Raw genomic sequence first — 17,625 nt, 5'->3', positions numbered from 1 at the left:
GGGCAGGGAGGGGGGATAGGCTGCCTGGTTGGGGTCTGGGCTGTGGGTGGGCGTTGGGCCTTGGGGGGCGATTGGGGGCGGGGCCAGTGCTCCAGTTCTCCCTGGGTTGTTCAGATTTTGTTGGGTGACTGGTCCTTGTTGCACTGGCCTGGCCTTCCTCAGCTGCTACTCCCTTCTGATCTGGCCTCCGGCCTGGGGTCTGCTTGCAGTTGCTGTCGGGTAGGTGGGGCACATGGACGGCCCAACAGAGGCTCTGTTGGGCTGTCTGTGTGTGCCTGTTTATGTCTCGGGTTGGGTTTTAGGTGGTCCCCTCTCTTGGATCAATTTGGGACCCCCATTTAATGTGGGATCTACTTCCCCCTGTTGCGCTCCCCTCCGGTGGTGGGCCCCCCCTGCTGCCGGTGCATTGGCGGTTCTTGGCATCTGGGGCTGGGTGGTGGGGTGTGTGCCGGCCCGCCCTGGTGGTTGCCTTCTGGGGCCTGGGTGCCCTGGCTCTGTCAGGCCTCTGTTGGGGGATGGTATGACCTCGGGACTCAGGTCTCTGTGTCCATGGCCGGATCTACTCTGGAGGGGCGGGTTGCCAGCGGGGCCTGTGGACTCGTCGTTGCAGCCTCCTGGGGTTTCTGCATTGTGGTTGCTGGGGATTGCCCAGGACTTCCCTTTACTTCTCTCTCTGGGGGGTGCAGGTGTCCCTGTTGGGGTACTCCCGGAGCTCCGGGCTTGGGGACCACTGTGTGTCTTCCCTGTGTTAACATCATGTCCTGTGGGGATGGGTCTGTGGGTCCCCACATCCACTATTGAACATTTTTATGGAAAAACCTTATAGTGACAAGCATGCTCACACCGGTGTTCAGATTCAGGTGTTTATCAGATACACACTCAGATGGGTTGTGGTGGCCACTAAATACATCTTGTATTACCATGTACTGTATAAAATACTTTCTAATGATGTTATAAGTATCATTATATATGTTGTTTGTTGTTGTGATTTCTCTGTTTTGTCTTTTTTTTTCTTTCCACAGGTCTACAGGCAGACTTCAATGATGCTGATTTGTGTTCTCTTTATACCTCTTTCTCTCCTCTATTCCCAACTCCTTCTTTTCCTTTTAACCCATCTCCCACTTTTCTGCTTTGTTTTCTTCTTTGCTTTTTAATCCTCGTGTCCATTACATCTGAAACAAACCCAAAGCATATTCTAATAAAGTTTTATTTATATATCAAGTGGAGCATTAAGGCCAGCCATAATGCTCTGCTTGTGAAAGTAAATCTGTTGGGCATCACTTTGACACTCAGACAATAATTCTGAGTATCTCAATGCCGAACAGGACAAGGAAAAAAAAAAATCTATCCATAAGCCAAAATACCTTTCCAAACGCTTAAAAACAGCTTTTGTACTACTTTTACTGAAGCGAGGAGACCCCACCTTATTGAAAAAACTATCGACCAATCTCTAAATTCTGTATTCTTAAGGTTTTAGAAAAATGATAAACACTCAAAGCAAGAAGTATTTGGATGTTTTTAACATCTTACCTCCCCATCAATCAGGTTTCAGGAAACTACACACACACACAATGACTGCTTCGCTGAAGGTTTTTAACAATGTCATTGAAGCATTAGATGCTAAGGATTATTGTGCTGTACTTTACTTAGACCTGTCTAAAGCTTTTGACACTGGTGACCATGACATCTTATATCATAAGCACTCAGAAATTGATTTCTCAGATCACATCATTGGTTGTTTCTCTAATGATCTCTCAGATTGAAGGCAATGTGTTCAACATAATGGTACTTCTCCAGCTAACTATTAACAATGGTGTGGCACAAGGTGCAGTCTTAGGACCCACCCTTTTCACAATCTACATAACTAATGTAGGTCGGATCATACCTGATGCATCCTTACATTTCTATACCGACGACACAGTTGTTTATTGTTGAGCTAAAACAGTTGCTAAGGTTTTCCAGCTTTTACAGTCTGCATTTGACATCATCCAGTCAGATATGCTCCATCTCAAACTTGTCCTAAATGCTGATAAAACCAAAGGGATGCTGTTTTCAAACAGGAACTCTGTACTAGCAGTCCTTCCTTTCATTTTATCTTTGAATGGTGTGCCTGTTGAGTTTGTCGATTCTTAAAAATACTTGGGTATCTTGGTCGATTCACATCTTTCTTTTAAGCGTCATGTCGAAAACTGCAGAGGGACAGTGCACATATTGGTAGAAGGATGTTAGAAATGCAGCTGCTAGGAAAAAGACAGTCAGAGAAGATCTATGAATGCAGTTAGAGAGGACAAGGAGGTAGTTGGAGTGAAGATAGAGGATGCAGAGGACAGAGTGAGATGGAGGAGGATGACTTGCTGTGGCGACCTCTGAAGAGGGAAAGCCGAAAGAAGGAGCTTGTTGCTTTTGAGCTTGGACTGCAGATTACCTCCTGTTGCCCTTGGGTCATTTTGGTTGGGGGGGGGGGGGGGGGGTGTTGGTGTTAGAGGACCAGCATTTATAGTAGATGCATTTCTTCTTTTTTGTCTTTTAAAATTTTTAAGGTGTTAAGAGACACAGAGGTAATAGTTATGCGAGGACGTAGTTGTAGACTATGTTACACTTTTGATTTTTATATAGCCTACACTGAATGTAAGTTTTTAAGTATACACCTTTTTTTTAAAAAAATTTATACCTTTCACTTTTAATACAATTTTTGCCTGGGCATACAAAACTGAAACAGCAGCTCCTGGGTGATTCCTGAGTTCTGGTAAGTTATTTTTCATTTTTTTCTTCTGGGTTCTTTATTTGGTACCATAAGACACGTGAAGAGGCAATCTAAAGGTCAAGGTGACCCCCCCCACACACACACATGTCTGCTGCTAAAAGCCCTCTGAAGGGGAGTCAGAGGAATGTGCAGGGTCCTTCCGTGTCAACTGCTTCGACAGGAGGGAGGGTTGTCTGGGTGTTCATCAGTCCAACCTATCGACAAGTCGACAGCTTCCTGACCTCTTCCCACCGAGGCAGAGCACAGTTTATACTATGTTCACTGTTTTGCTGTGGTCTTGTTTTTTTTGTTGAACTATGCCATCTAGTGGTCATTCTTGGTTAGTTACCAAAAAATCAGTAGATGTAAAAGCACAGCACAGTTGCAGCTACATGGCAGCTCCTCAGCCCTGCCTGTTGTTTTCTTGCCTGCTAAAGTATCATCTGAGTATTATAAGTTGAATTAATCACATGAGAGTAGTTACCGACCGCTGACATTAATTTGGAGAAAAATTATGCATTTTCACATTTGAAGCCGTTTCTTACTAAATTAGCTGAAAGAACACCTGTCTGTGTATGAAAATGGTGTATGTGGTGATTTTGACATTGTTATTGCAGCAATGATATACTTATATGTATTTCTATGCTTATCTTGTTAGTTTCACAAAAAAATAGATGTCAGTAAATTCTACAAGATGTCATCCCTTAGTCTGTGGAGTTTCTGCATTCATTCTGTTTAGCAGTTTGGATAGCTAGTAATATTTGGCTGACCAGGTCTATACAGTTTAAAATCCTAGAGGGCCTGCGAGGGTTGCACGCTTTTTCAGGTCCGAGTCAAGTACAGTAGGTGGAAGCAGACCTTGGACCTCCCAGAACTGTCTGGATCAAGAACAGGGGAAATTACTGGTTGGGTTTTGATCAACAGTCAACACTGGTCAAAGAGGCTTGAGGTTGTGGCTTTCTAACAAAAACAATAAGTTGTTTTTAAGAAACTTATTCTGCCCATTGCCAAAGGCAGCCATGGTTCTTTTGACCTGTTTGCTGTTAATGCACTGCTCAGAGTAAGGACTGTGTGATGCTTGGGAGTCAGGATAGTTTCATGGGTAGGTGAAATACACATAGTGAATGGTAAATGGACTGTACTTATATAGCGCCTTTCTATCTTATTTCAAGATACTCAAAGCTCTTTACAACAATCTGTGCCTCATTTACCCATTCATACAGCTCTATACTAGATCTCTACAAAGCTAATTGAACAAATCATTCTAAAGAGACTAATCAGAGCTTTAGATCACATTCATACACCAATGGGACACATATCGGAGGCGATGAGGGGTTGAGTCTCTTGCCCATGGACACTTCGGCATGTGACTGCTGATGGATTCGAACCCCCAACTCTTGCATTGGAGGACGACTGCTCTAACCACTCAGCCACAGCCGCCCCATAGTCTAAAGACATAGTCTAAACAGGGTTCATGTTATATGTATACATGTGCTTTGCAGTCACCAAAATCATATTTGTTCTGTTCAGAGTTGAACCAGCAGTTCAAACTGTGGAGAAAACTCAACACAAATATTTTGTTTGCAGACACAAGGGCGAAAAAAAAAAGCATTTTGAAGCCAAATTATTTAGCCTTGAAAGGCTTTCCTGACGAGACACAACAAGAGTCCTAATCAGTTTTTCAGGTCACTTTCTGGTTTGGGAATCAGAATCCAAACATTTATTGATTAGCTAAATGCACAGCTCAAGCTTGTGAAAAAAACAAACATCTGCAGAACGTTTAGTTTTGAACATTGTAAAATAACAAAAGAACTTGGTGTAAAATTAAAATAAACTGCCACAAAATGTAGATGGAGCTTCTAACCTTTTAAAAATTTTATTCAGAAAAGGTAAATTCAGTTAAAAAAATTAATGTGAAATTGATTGCTTCTGTTTGTTGCAGCAAAAGCAGCTGAATAATAGATCTGTTAGCACAAAGTTTGTAGTATTTATTTTTTTTTTTGCTCAGCTGAGTTCAAGCTGATTAAACTGATCGATACAAGTAAACCAAGCTGTGTCCCAATTCAGCGGCCGCATCTTTCGAAGGACACGACCTACCCGGTCGACGTAGGCCGGGTCCTTCAAAGACCACGTAGACCGGAAGTCAGCGGCTGTGAATTGGGACGGTCAAACAGTCTCATCAGTTTCTGAAGTATAAGAGATATTAAAATTAAAGTAACAAAAATTTGATGCAGATATTTGATTGTTTTACCCTTGAATTCAACTCTTTGAAATTTTAGTAACCTGTATTGTTACATTTATTATCACATAAACTACTGATGTACTGATATATATATATATATATATATATATATATATATATATATATATATACACACAAACCGGATTCCAAAAAAGTTGGGACACTAAACAAATTGTAAATAAAAACTGAATGCAACGATGTGGAGATGGCAAATGTAAATATTTTATTCGTAATATAACATAGATGACAGATCAAAAGTTTAATTTGAGTAAATGTAACATTTTAAAGGAAAAAACGTTGATTCAAAATTTCACAGTGTCAACGAATCCCAAAAAAGTTGGGACAAGTAGCAATAAGTGGCTGGCAAAAGGAAATTGAGCATATAACGAACAGCTGGAAGACCAATTAACACTAATTAGGTCAATTGACAACATGATTGGGTATAAAAAGAGCTTCTCAGAGTGTCAGTGTCTCTCAGAAGCCAAGATGGTAAGGGTCACCAATTCAACCATTGTTGCGCAGAAAGATAGTGCAGCAATACCAGAATGTTGTTACCCAGCATAAAATAGCAAAGACTTTTAAGTTATCATCATCAACCGTGCATAACATCATCAAAAGATTCAGAGAATCTGGAACAATCGCTTTGCGTAAGGGTCAAGGCCGTAAAACTCTACTGGATGCTCGTGATCTCCGGGCCCTTAAACGTCACTGCACCTCAAGCAGGAATGCCACTGTCAAGGAAATAACAGAATGGGCTCATGAATACTTCCAGAAAGTATTGTCAGTGAACACAATCCACCGTGCCATCCGCCGTTGCCAGCTGAAACTCTACAGTGCAAAGAGGAAGCCATTTCTAAGCAAGCTCCACAAGCTCAGACGTTTGCACTGGGCCAGGGGTCATTTAAAATGGAGTGTGGCAAAATGGAAGACTGTTCTGTGGTCAGATGAGTCACAATTTGAAGTTCTTTATGGAACACTGGGACGCTATGTCATCCGGACCAGAGAGGACAAGGATAGCCCAAGTTGTTATCAACACTCCGTTCAGAAGCCTGCATCACTGATGGTATGGGGTTGCATGAGCGCTTGTGGCATGGGCAGCTTGCATGTCTGGAAAGGCACCATTAATGCAGAGAACTATGTTCAGGTTCTAGAACAACATTTGCTCCCATCTAGATGTCATCTCTTTCAGGGAAGACCCTGCATTTTTCAACACGATAATGCCAGACCACATTCTGCAGCAATCACAACATCATGGCTACGTAGGAGAAGGATCCGGGTACTGAAATGGCCAGCCTGCAGTCCAGATCTTTCACCTATAGAGAACATTTGGTGCATCATAAAGAGGAAGGTGCGACAAAGCAGGCCCAAGACGATTGAACAGTTAGAGGCCTGTATTAGACATGAATGGGAGAGCATTCCTATTTCTAAACTGGAGAAACTGGTCTCCTCTGTCCCCAGACATCTGTTGAGTGTTGTAAGAAGAAGGGGGGATGCCACACAGTGGTAAAAATTGACTTGTCCCAACTTTTTTGGGATTTGTTGACGCCATGAAATTTGGAAACAACAGATTTTTCCCTTAAAATGAAACATTCTCTCAGTTTAAACTTTTGATAAGTGATTTGTGTTTTATTCTGAATAAAATATTAGATGTTGGCACCTCCACATCATTGCATTCATTTTTTATTCACTATTTGTTTAGTGTCCCAACTTTTTTGGAATCCGGTTTGTATATATAAACTACTACTTACTATTTGTACTACAATTCCTACTTAGCGATTTTTCACTTATCGAGGGTCTTCTGGGTACGGATCCCCCGCGATACAGGAGGGACAACTGTTTATGTACTGCCTGAAATACTTGCCATTAAAAGTTTAATTCATCCATCATCTTTATCCGCTTCTTTCTTTTCAGGTCATGAGGGTCACTGGTGTCCATATGCAGCAGTCACTGTGCGAGGGGCGGGGGACACCTGGACAGGTCTCCAGTCCATCACAAGGACACAGAGACAAACGAGACAAACAACCATTCACCTTCTCATTCACACCTAGAGACAATTTAGAGTTACCAATCAGATTAACATGCATGTTTTTTGGTCTGTGGGAGGAAACTTGAGTACCCGAAGAAATCCATACATGCACAAAGAGAACATGCAAACTCCACCCAGAAAGGCGTCCAGCCGGTTTTTAAATTGGCAACCTTCTCGCTGAGAGGCAACAGCTCTACCAACTCAGCCACTGTGCAGCCATTTTAATTTTAATGTCTTTTAAAATTCATTAATTGTGGCGAGACTTTCGTAAATTCTAAACATTGGGCAAAGTTGAGATGGCGTGTGCTGAGGGTGGGAGTCCGAGTACATAAGCCCCTGAGCTCAGACTGAACGTTTTTTATGAATGTATTGGAGGATGTGTTATTTTATACATCAACGTTTCATGTGTTGAGGATAAGTTCCAACATGCACCCAGTTCTTAGCACAAACCCTTACAAGTTTTTCTGCAGCCAGTTAATATAAGCCCTGACTGATTTCTTTCCAACAGCAAAGTCTGTTGGCCAGAATATGAAACTGAAAGATCCATGAAAGCCCTCCTCATAATGCTCATTAGTGACTGAAAGTCCTGCATCCTGTAGGCGCTGAGCATACATCAGCCCATCATCCCTCAGTACATCAAACTCACATGTTAGGATGTATGCACGTGGACATTTAGCCAACACCTCTGGACCAGCTAAAAGAGGTGCCGCCCGCACATCCAGAAACCCTGGCACCTTCTTCAGAATCTCTTGTGATCCTTTCTCCACCATGATGGGCTTGTAGTTTTTCTTGAACTTCTGAGGAAGGAGGGCACTCCAGTCTATCCTTGATCTCAGCTCAGGAGGGATGCCTGAGTGTTGGGACGTGCTGTGGTTGTTCACTATGAGCTGCGGAAGCAGAGAGAGGTCAGCGCCCAGGTACTGAAGCCAGAACTGCACCATGGTGTGCCGGCGGAGAATGGGCATGTGTTGGTTCTGCATGTAGGAAGGCGTGTTGAAATCCAGAGCCTGCAGCGCTGGGTAGATCAAAGCTTGGACACTGAATTTTACAGCCATGCTCTCGTCAACAGAAATCTGGGAAAACACGGAAACACAAAAAACTTTGCAGCTGAACTTCTAGTTGAACTTGAGATGGTTTCTGCACGTACCGCCTGAGCTACTGCAGCTGCCAGATTCCCTCCGGCGCTATCTCCTGCCACAGCTACACGATCAGGGTCAATCAAATACTTCTCCAGAACTGCTGGAGATAGGAAGTGCTTGGCAGCAGCGAGGCAATCTAAATATGGCACTGGAAAAAGAACCTCAGGATACAGACGATACCTAGACATACAGAGATCTAAAATGTTGACTTAAAACAAAAAAAAAATTACACTTTGTTTAAAGAATAAAAACAGCCTGCTCCAGCCACTTAAGATTACATATAACATGGATCCATAAACAAGCAGTACACCAATGTCCCCTGTCGCTGAGGGATTGGAATAAATGTTTAGTTTTTGAGATAAGTATTGCAAGATTTTTTTGGACTGAAAATGAACATGGAATGCAAATTAATCTTGATGTTTTTGGTGTTGTACATACATACATGTAAATACACACAGTAGTCCCTTGCTACTTTGCGGTTCGTTTATCGTAGACTCGCTCTGTAGGATCAAATTACTACATCGATACCGGGATCATTAAATAAAACTGTGACACCTTGGTTCTGACTGACAGCAAAGTTGGGGTTTTATTGTACAAACAATGTTGGAGACTGAACAGCATACAAACCCAAATAAGAATCCCCCCAGATGGGACGTTCTCAAACCTTTTGAACAAGTTCTGTTGAGCACATTCTCTGCAGGTCATTCTACGTTTCAAAACCATTTATCACTACATATTTGCTGGGGCCCTGCTATGAAATAGATTGTACAATTGATCAACTTTCTTAAATTCTACAATCCTCCGTTTAAGAAATTCTTCAAATAGACCAATGTTACCAAATTTTCTGATATATTTAGTGATACATACTATAAATATGTGACTGTGAGATTATGAGTGTGAGATTAAATTAACCTTTTATATTGTGCTGTACATTTTGATTAAATGATAACGTAAAACAGTGGTGTTATAACAGTTAAAACTTAAGCTCTTACCAAAATATGATCACTGTCATTTCATTGGATCGCTGCCACTGCTTCCCGAGGAGCCAAAAAAACCTGTTGCTGTCATTTACAGAAAAATGTCTCCTCAGAACTAGAACCCTCATACTAGCTTCTGCCATTTTATTCCTAAGGCATGAAGCAAGGGTATCAGCCAAATAAAAGTCTGTTCAACTCCTTGTAATTGATACATAAACACAGAAATGAAAAATGTCAGAACACTGGTTACCTGAAAATTATTGGATTAAAAATAACTAATGAGTTCCTATGGATATTCTGTGAAAACCATTATGAGGAAATATGAATTGGGTGCATTATGAATAAGAGTTATAACCAAATTACCCCAAATCAGAAAAGCCTAATTGGTAAAAGCAAATATAACATAAGATATAAAACAAATAAAGATGTAATAGGGGTGGGCATATGGCTCAAATATAATATTGTGATATTTCAGAGCATTCTGACTATAACGATAAATTTCGTGATATAACCCCCCCCCCAGAAATCATAGTTATTCATTTGACAAAATTAACATGTTGTTTGCAGTATTATATAAAAATAAAAACCAAGAAGGGTTAATTTTACTGAAATTACTTTATTTAGTAAAGTATTCAGTCTCAAAGTATAAAACTAAAAAACAAAAATTATCCTTCTGTTATTTAGATTGAAAAAGTCTACAAAATATAGATCCACAAAATCTACCACAAAAACTAAAGTGCAGGTGCAGTTTCCCAAAATAACCAAATAAAATTAAGCTTAAGATCTGTTGAGCATAAATGTAACATACAACAAAAAATATGTTGCCTTTAAATGAGCTATACAGTAACTTCCAAAACTTGTGACAAGGTGTCTTCAGCTGACCCTGAAGCTTGTTGGTTTCAGCTTCCTCTATGCAGGAATGATTAAATTTCTCTGACTGCTCTGTCTTTGATTACCTGCCTCTTTTCTTGGTCCATGGCTGTGCGTGTTTGTACTGGCAGTTTTTTCATTCATTCATTCAACCTTTATTTAAACAGATAAATCACATTGAGCCTCGAAGACTCATTTACAAGTGAGACCTGTTTGGACAGACAAAAACAGTGGTTAACTGGACACATGTTGGAGTTAGAGGCGAAAAAATTCCTATCAGACTTTTTTTTCTTGCCTGAGAAAAAACCCCTCTAATATTAAAAAAACACCTCGCACAAACAAGCACATATTTACGTAGACATTCTGCAATCGGAGACGAGAGCGGTCAACAACGCTTATAGATGCTCTCGAGGTCACTAATCAGTCAATGTCCTCCGGTGAGATCCATAAACATTCTCGAGGGATGTCGAGGAATGGCCAAGGATAACATCTATGAGAATCCAAGAGTCCTGAAATGATGACACAAAGTTTATTCAGCTGGTTTCATCTGGTTATCTGTTGGAAATTTCTCAGGGAGGGGGTGGTGAGCGTCAGATCACATTTTCTCCAGGCGAATTCAGATAAGATGGCCTTCAAGGCCAGCCAAGGGAGCCAACTTAGACAAACACACAGTTGTTTTGGGGACAGGCAGAACTTAATGACATCTACCTTGAGTCTGTGTTGGTCAACTCGGTTCCAAAATGTCCAAAATAACATGGCCACACCTAGAGCTAGACAATAATTCGATATCGATATATCTCGCGATATACTTTTATTCGATAACGATGTTATGAGTTTTAAGCACATTTTCGATATTTCGATAGGATTACAGCGTTTCACTGACGCATTTCTTTTTCTGTTCGGATTGAAGCGGCCACTTGAGTTTCAACCCGGACAGAAAAAAGTGCGACACAACTACGTAAGTGCGTGGTGACGTAATGTTACGCAGAGCTCAAGTCCAGGCGTTAGTGGTAGCAGGCTAAGCTAGGCTAATCTCTAACGCGCGTTAAGTTTTCTCTTCAAAATGAGTGCCATGATCGTCAGAATGTGACTGAGCAAGCTTTCACAAGCAAAGAGAAAGCAGATGACATCACTGATAAGAGAGGAAAGACTAATTTGCTGGTTTGGAAGTGGTTCGTCTTTAAAATGGGACGGAGAGTCGTTCTAACTAGCGGTTGGAACATCTAACTTGTTCCACTTGACAGAATATGATGAGTCACAAGATGAAGCACAATAAAGTTTGAGCCAACATGTCCCTGAAACACCCCCAGCGATGCATGTTTTTTTTTTTTTTTTTTATCATTTATTCATTCATTTAAAATAAAACAAATTCATTAGAAAGAAAGAAAAAAAAACATTGAATGAAAAGGTTGCAGAAAGAAGAAAATAATTATTATCTGCCCCTTATTTAAAAAATACAAATAACTACAAACAAACAACAACCTTGACTTGAACAATCTCCAAACTGAAAAAAAAACTTCAGGTATCCTTCACCTGGTTCTATACTTTCCCAACAACTTTAACTATCATCTTTTTAAACATATAAATTGTTTTAGAAATGTTTATGGTGATATCAAGGCAATTCCATAATCCTATTCCCTGAACTACAACACAGCTCCTTCACACTAGTTCTAAATGGAGGTTTTACAAACATTTACATTCCCTTAAGGTTATTTTTACAAATTTTAATTGAATATTTGGGGCTAATATTTTTGAGCTTTATACACGACTTGTAAAATACTATATTCAACCAAATCGTAACATTTTAATAATTTCAATTGATGAAATAATATATTTGTTGGGTGACCATAGCACTTCATACTACTAATAAATCTTATAGCTCTTTTTTGTAAAAATAAAAATAGGATTTGTAATTGTTTTGCATGCTTTTCCCCAAACTTCATTACAATAGATTAATATGGAACAATTATTACATTATACAATATATACAAAGCTTTGTCATTCAAAAACTATTTTATTTTATACAGTAATGCAATTGATTGTTATTTTTAAGTATTTTACATGAGATTTCCATGTCAGCTTCTCATCAATAACGACACCCAAAAATTTTATTTCATTAACAATGATTTAAATGCTGTCAATTTCAAAGTTGTTGTTTAAAATTAAAACTATTAATATTGACAAAGTTGAGAATTTTATGTTTATTTGACAGTGATTTCAACTTTTTTTGAAGGCTAAATACAAATAAAAGGTGAACATAAATTTATTTGTATAGTTTGTAGTTTTTCTGAGGCTTTTATATTGTTTATATCAATATCGAATTACATCCTTATCGACCGAAATTAAGAAATATATCGTGATAAAAGTTTTGGCCATATCATCCAGCCCTAGCCACACCGATGGAACGTGACTGAGTAAAATTCCCAAGATCTGATCCATTCAGCCCAAAGCATTTGAGTTTGGGAACACGAGACACGAACCAAGACATCAAAAAGGCATGCAGCATGATCGGGTCCAAATTTGCTGCCGACGACTTCCTTGATTGTAGATAAAACCAGTACCAGCTGAATCCAAAATAGCAGGAACCAGTTATCGAAAATCCAATTAAATATGCGTCCTTAAAATCCACAGATGGCAGCAGAGATAGACACATCATCAAGTCTTCCGGTCGATGAGATATCCAGCTGCGTGCGTGCCAACAGGGCAAATCGGCTAAAGCCTGTCTTCTCTTCAAAGAAATGTTGTAAATTGAGTTGAGGGACCAACTGGTCAAAACAGTCCATAATTATGGTTCGGAAGAAATGCAAGAGAGTCTCACAGCAATTTCACAGACAGACAGAGCAGCAAAGCAAAGCGGAGAGGGAGGGAAGCATCCAATCTCGTCAAGAGCAAGTGGTGAAGTTTAGAGCAGGGTGGGGAGGAGGGAGAGAGCAGAGCTGCACGTTGTTTGTTTTTAGTTTTTTAAGCTAGCTAGTATTGCGCGCTGCTAATTAGCATTACGCCAGTACTGACAGGGTCGTGGGGGGGGGGGGTGCACAGTTTGGTTTGGTAGTTTGGCATGCTTGGTTCTGTTAACGGGACATGGCGCCCCACAGGTTTAATGGTAGGGGAAACAATGAAGTATTTACGTCATAAAATTAGTATATCAATATATAATTTATTTTCCCGAGCAAGCTTTTTTTTACTGGTATATTATTGTGAACGATACAATATGGCCCAGCCCTAAGACATAGCATATGATGAAACCAGGGCTTAATTTGTAAGCAAATTAATGCCGGAACAGAGGACAGGCCGAGGGGGGTGGGGTTGTTGCATGGGATGGGGGACGGAGGTTCCCTCACAGAAAATTTTGAATAACAGAGATGCCATTTCCTGCATTTTGTTATATTTTAACGGGTTGTTATACATCAACATTTACCTACACTGGGAAAAAAAAATTGCGACCACCCAACTCATGATCCATCCATCCCACCTCAATCTGTAGCTCTATTTGACCATTTTGAACCCATCACTCTGTCTTCTCTAGAACAGGTCTTGTGCAGCTTGAAACCTTCTGGATCCCCCTTTGATGTGGTCTCCCCTTGACTACCAAAGGAGGTTTTTCCTACTTTAGGTCCATCCATTCTTACTATAGTAAACAGTAGTTTATCCACTGGCGTGGTGCCAAAAACCTTTAAACATGCTGCTGTCCAGCCTCTCCTGAAAAAAAAAAACCTTGACCCATCAGTCGTTTCCAACTTCCGGCCTGTCTCCAGACTCCCATTTGTTTCTAAAATACTGGAGAAAATAGTTGAGTCCCAGTTGAAGCGCTTCCTGAAGGATCACGCCATCTTAGAGCTTTTCCAATCTGGATTTAAACCTCTCCATAGCACTGAAACTGCCCTATTGAAGGTTTTTAATGACATCTTCAGATCCACTGATACTGGTGATTCTGTGCTGCTTGTCCTGTTGGACCTCACAGCCGCCTTTGACACCATCGACCATGAGATCCTCATTGCTAGGTTGGAGCAGTGGGTGGGCACCACAGGGTCAGCCCTCAGTTGGTTCAGATCCTACCTCGCTGACAGATCCTTTTGTGTCTCCATCAAGGATTTTAGTTCTGCAGCGACAGAGCTTAAATGGGGGGTTCCGCAGGGGTCCATGGGTAAACATGATTGTTAAATCATGCTTCTTCCAACTGAGGCGGCTGTCTAAACTGAAGCCCATATTGTCCAAAAATAACCTGGAGACAGTAATACATGCATTCATTACATCTAGGCTTGATTACTGCAATTCACACCTGTTTGGTATCAGTCAGACCTCCATTGCACGACTACAACTGGTCCAGAATGCAGCAGCCCGATTTTTAACCAGTACAGGCAAAAGAGAGCACATTACACCAGTTTTGGCCTCACTGCACTGGCTACCGTTTCACCTTAGAATCTAGTTCAAAATACTCCTGTATGTCTACAAATTGCTGAACAGTCCCCCCCCCAACTCTCTCCGATCTGCTACAACCGTATGTCCCACCACGTTCCCTGAGGTCAGCGGACCAATTGCTCCTCACAGTTCCAGAAACTCGTCTTAAGCGCAGAGGTGACAGGGCCTTCTCTGTAGTAGGACCAAGACTTTGGAACGAGTTACCTCTGCTTGTCAGACTATCCCCCTCCCTCTCAGTTTTCAAATCCCGTTTAAAAACTCACTACTATTCAGTAGTTTTCAACACCATAGGATCTGTGTTTTGAACCTGTACGCTCCACACTGGTTTGTCGTCATATTTATTATTTGCATAGTTTTTATGTCCATATTTTTGATTTACTTCATTTTGTATATTGCTTCGTGTGTTGTCTATTGTTCTGTCTGTACAGTACTTTGGTTGGCCTTGTAGCTGTTTTAAGTGTTATAAATAAAATGGTTTGATATGGTATGGTACATTTGTAGACACTTAATAAAATTACTATTTTGGAGAGGAACAGCGGGTTGTGTGCAGCAGCTCCGATTCTGTCAGGTGTCCTAAACCCCCTTCCTCCCTCTCCTCACGTCACGGTTCTGAGCTGAACTCTTCTCCACTGAATTCAGTCCTGGTTGTTGCTCCTGCTCCAGTCTCATGGCACCGTTTGAAGCACCTGAAGGCTTCAATTCTCAGATGTTGGACAATCCATCAATCCATCCATTTTTAAAAAATTAAAGTAAATTGGGCTTTCTTTTTGACATTTTGATCGCTGTTGGTCTTTTTGACAAATTAGCGCCGTTGTTTTGAACGTTACGTATAATGTGAATAACACATAAAACATTTCTCTCTTTGTATTTTTAATTCTTTTAAAAAATTTATTATGTCTAAAATGTAGCAGGAGTTCAGACACCTGCTGATGTTGTGCATGCTGGGTAGAGCTGTCTGGAGACGCTGCATAACATGCACTGTCCACAGGGCGTTTATTTATTTTATTGAATAAATGATCGTTTCTGTTTCGGAGGTTTGAGAAGAGGGGGGAAGGGGTGTTTTTCAGTGCGTAGTCCTGCTGAGTAGGGACAATATTTGGAGAGGAGGAGGAGAGAAGGACTCCACGCAGAACCTCCGTGTGTAAATGTGACCATCTGGACCGTGTGAGCAGCTGGTTCAACGCTCGTGCTGCGGCTGGAACATCCACTCCACAGACTGGGTCCGCTGGGTTAAAGGCAGCGTCTCCTCTTGTTGTACTTTTAATAAATAATCAAAATAAAAATGTGTGATGACTTTGGACTTTTAGGGGCGGAGTTGCCGAATCCGAGTAAAGAGTTGCCGGAATACAACGGGTCAAAATGAGAGAGTTCCCGGATCTTGTTCCGGCAGGAGCCAGCTCAAATTAACCACTGGATGAAACACAAACTTGAAAATTATGTCTTAGTTGTTGAAAGACATCAATGGTTTGCTTCAGAGTCCTATACTTTAAAGAGAATCAATACACATCAAGAAGTGTATAGGAAATAAAGGATTGAAACTTAGAAAAGTAAAGAAATGGTAAAGAAGAAGACAGAGCCTTAGCTCTTCAGTTCAGTTTCTTATGGGTGGCAAAAACAAAAAAAGAAATATCTTTGTTGTTGTACCAGCACTTCACTGAAGAAGGACTTCATTTTTATTTGAAAGCACGTTCATTTCCATACTTCACTTTTGCCTCAAAGTTCCTTTGTGTTTCAGCAGTCAGTTTAGCAAGAGGCGTGGAAACAGATCTGCTGTGGCATCTTGATCTGAACAAGTTGATTTTCAGCCTTCAAGTCCTTTGGTTGCCAGTGTATGTTTTTCCATTCGCCTCAAGGTGGCAGGACACAACATCAACAGGAAAATCACAATTAGTACTGGGATTGTACTAATTCGTATTTTATCAACATTTCTAAATTTAGGTTTAATCAATCCTCAAGACCACTTATCCATACCAGCATCATCCCCAGAGATAACCTTTTAGTTTCTTAAATTTCAACATGGCTTAAGAAAAAGTTCAAAGCATGATACAAATCAATGCCTGCAACATACAAACCAGATTCCAAAAAAGTTGGAACACTAAACTAATTGTGAATAAAAACTGAATGCAATGATGTGGAGATGGCAAATGTCAATATTTTATTTGTAATATAACATAGATGACAGATCAAAAGTTTAATCTGAGTAAATGTAATATTTTAAAGGAAAAATATGTTGATTCAAAATTTCACAGTGTCAACAAATCCCAAAAAAGTTGGGACAAGTAGCAATAAGTGGCTGGAAAAAGGACATTGAGCATATAACGAACAGCTGGAAGACCAATTAACACTAATTAGGTCAATTGACAACATGATTGGGTATAAAAAGAGCTTCTCAGAGTGTCAGTGTCTCTCAGAAGCCAAGATGGTAAAAGGATCACCAATTTCACCATTGTTGCGCAGAAAGATAGTGCAGCAATACCAGAATGGTGTTACCCAGATTACAATAGCAAAAACTATTAAGTTATCATCATCAACCATGCATAACACCATCAAAAGATTCAGAGAATCTGGAACAATCGCTGTGCATAAGGGTCAAGGCCGTAAAACTCTACTGGATGCTCGTGATCTCCGGGCCCTTAAACGTCACTGCACCTCAAGCAGGAATGCCACTGTCAAGGAAATAACAGAATGGGCTCAGGAATACTTCCAGAAAGCATTGTCAGTGAACACAATCCACCGTGCCATCCGCCATTGCCAGCTGAAACTCTACAGTGCAAAGAGGAAGCCATTTCTAAGCAAGCTCCACAAGCTCAGACGTTTGCACTGGGCCAGGGGTCATTTAAAATGGAGTGTGGCAAAATGGAAGACTGTTCTGTGGTCAGATGAGTCACGATTTGAAGTTCTTTATGGAACACTGGGACGCCATGTCATCCGGACCAGAGAGGACAAGGATAGCCCAAGTTGTTATCAACGCTCTGTTCAGAAGCCTGCATCACTGATGGTATGGGGTTGCATGAGCGCTTGTGGCATGGGCAGCTTGCATGTCTGGAAAGGCACCATTAATGCAGAGAACTATGTTCAGGTTCTAGAACAACATATGCTCCCATCTAGACGTCATCTCTTTCAGGGAAGACCCTGCATTTTTCAACACGATAATGCCAGACCACATTCTGCAGCAATCACAACATCATGGCTACGTAGGAGAAGGATCC

General features: G+C 40.8%; 1 protein-coding gene across 1 annotated transcript; it reads right to left on the bottom strand.

Annotated features, from left to right (window-relative positions):
• Positions 1-7,215: 7,215 nt before the first annotated feature.
• LOC119427613 (neutral cholesterol ester hydrolase 1-like) lies at positions 7,216-8,338 on the bottom strand. The gene is made up of 2 exons (XM_037695249.1): positions 8,159-8,338; positions 7,216-8,084 (listed from the first exon to the last, which is right to left on the bottom strand). The coding sequence occupies exons 1-2, from the start codon at positions 8,336-8,338 to the stop codon at positions 7,464-7,466; spliced, it is 801 nt and encodes a 266-aa protein (XP_037551177.1). The 3' UTR covers positions 7,216-7,463.
• Positions 8,339-17,625: the final 9,287 nt, after the last annotated feature.

The sequence above is a fragment of the Nematolebias whitei genome, chromosome 21 (assembly GCF_014905685.2).
Source record: "Nematolebias whitei isolate Nwh7 chromosome 21, NemWhi1, whole genome shotgun sequence".
Taxonomy (NCBI): Eukaryota; Metazoa; Chordata; class Actinopteri; order Cyprinodontiformes; family Rivulidae; genus Nematolebias; species Nematolebias whitei.
This window is presented reverse-complemented; position numbering and strand designations above follow the sequence as displayed.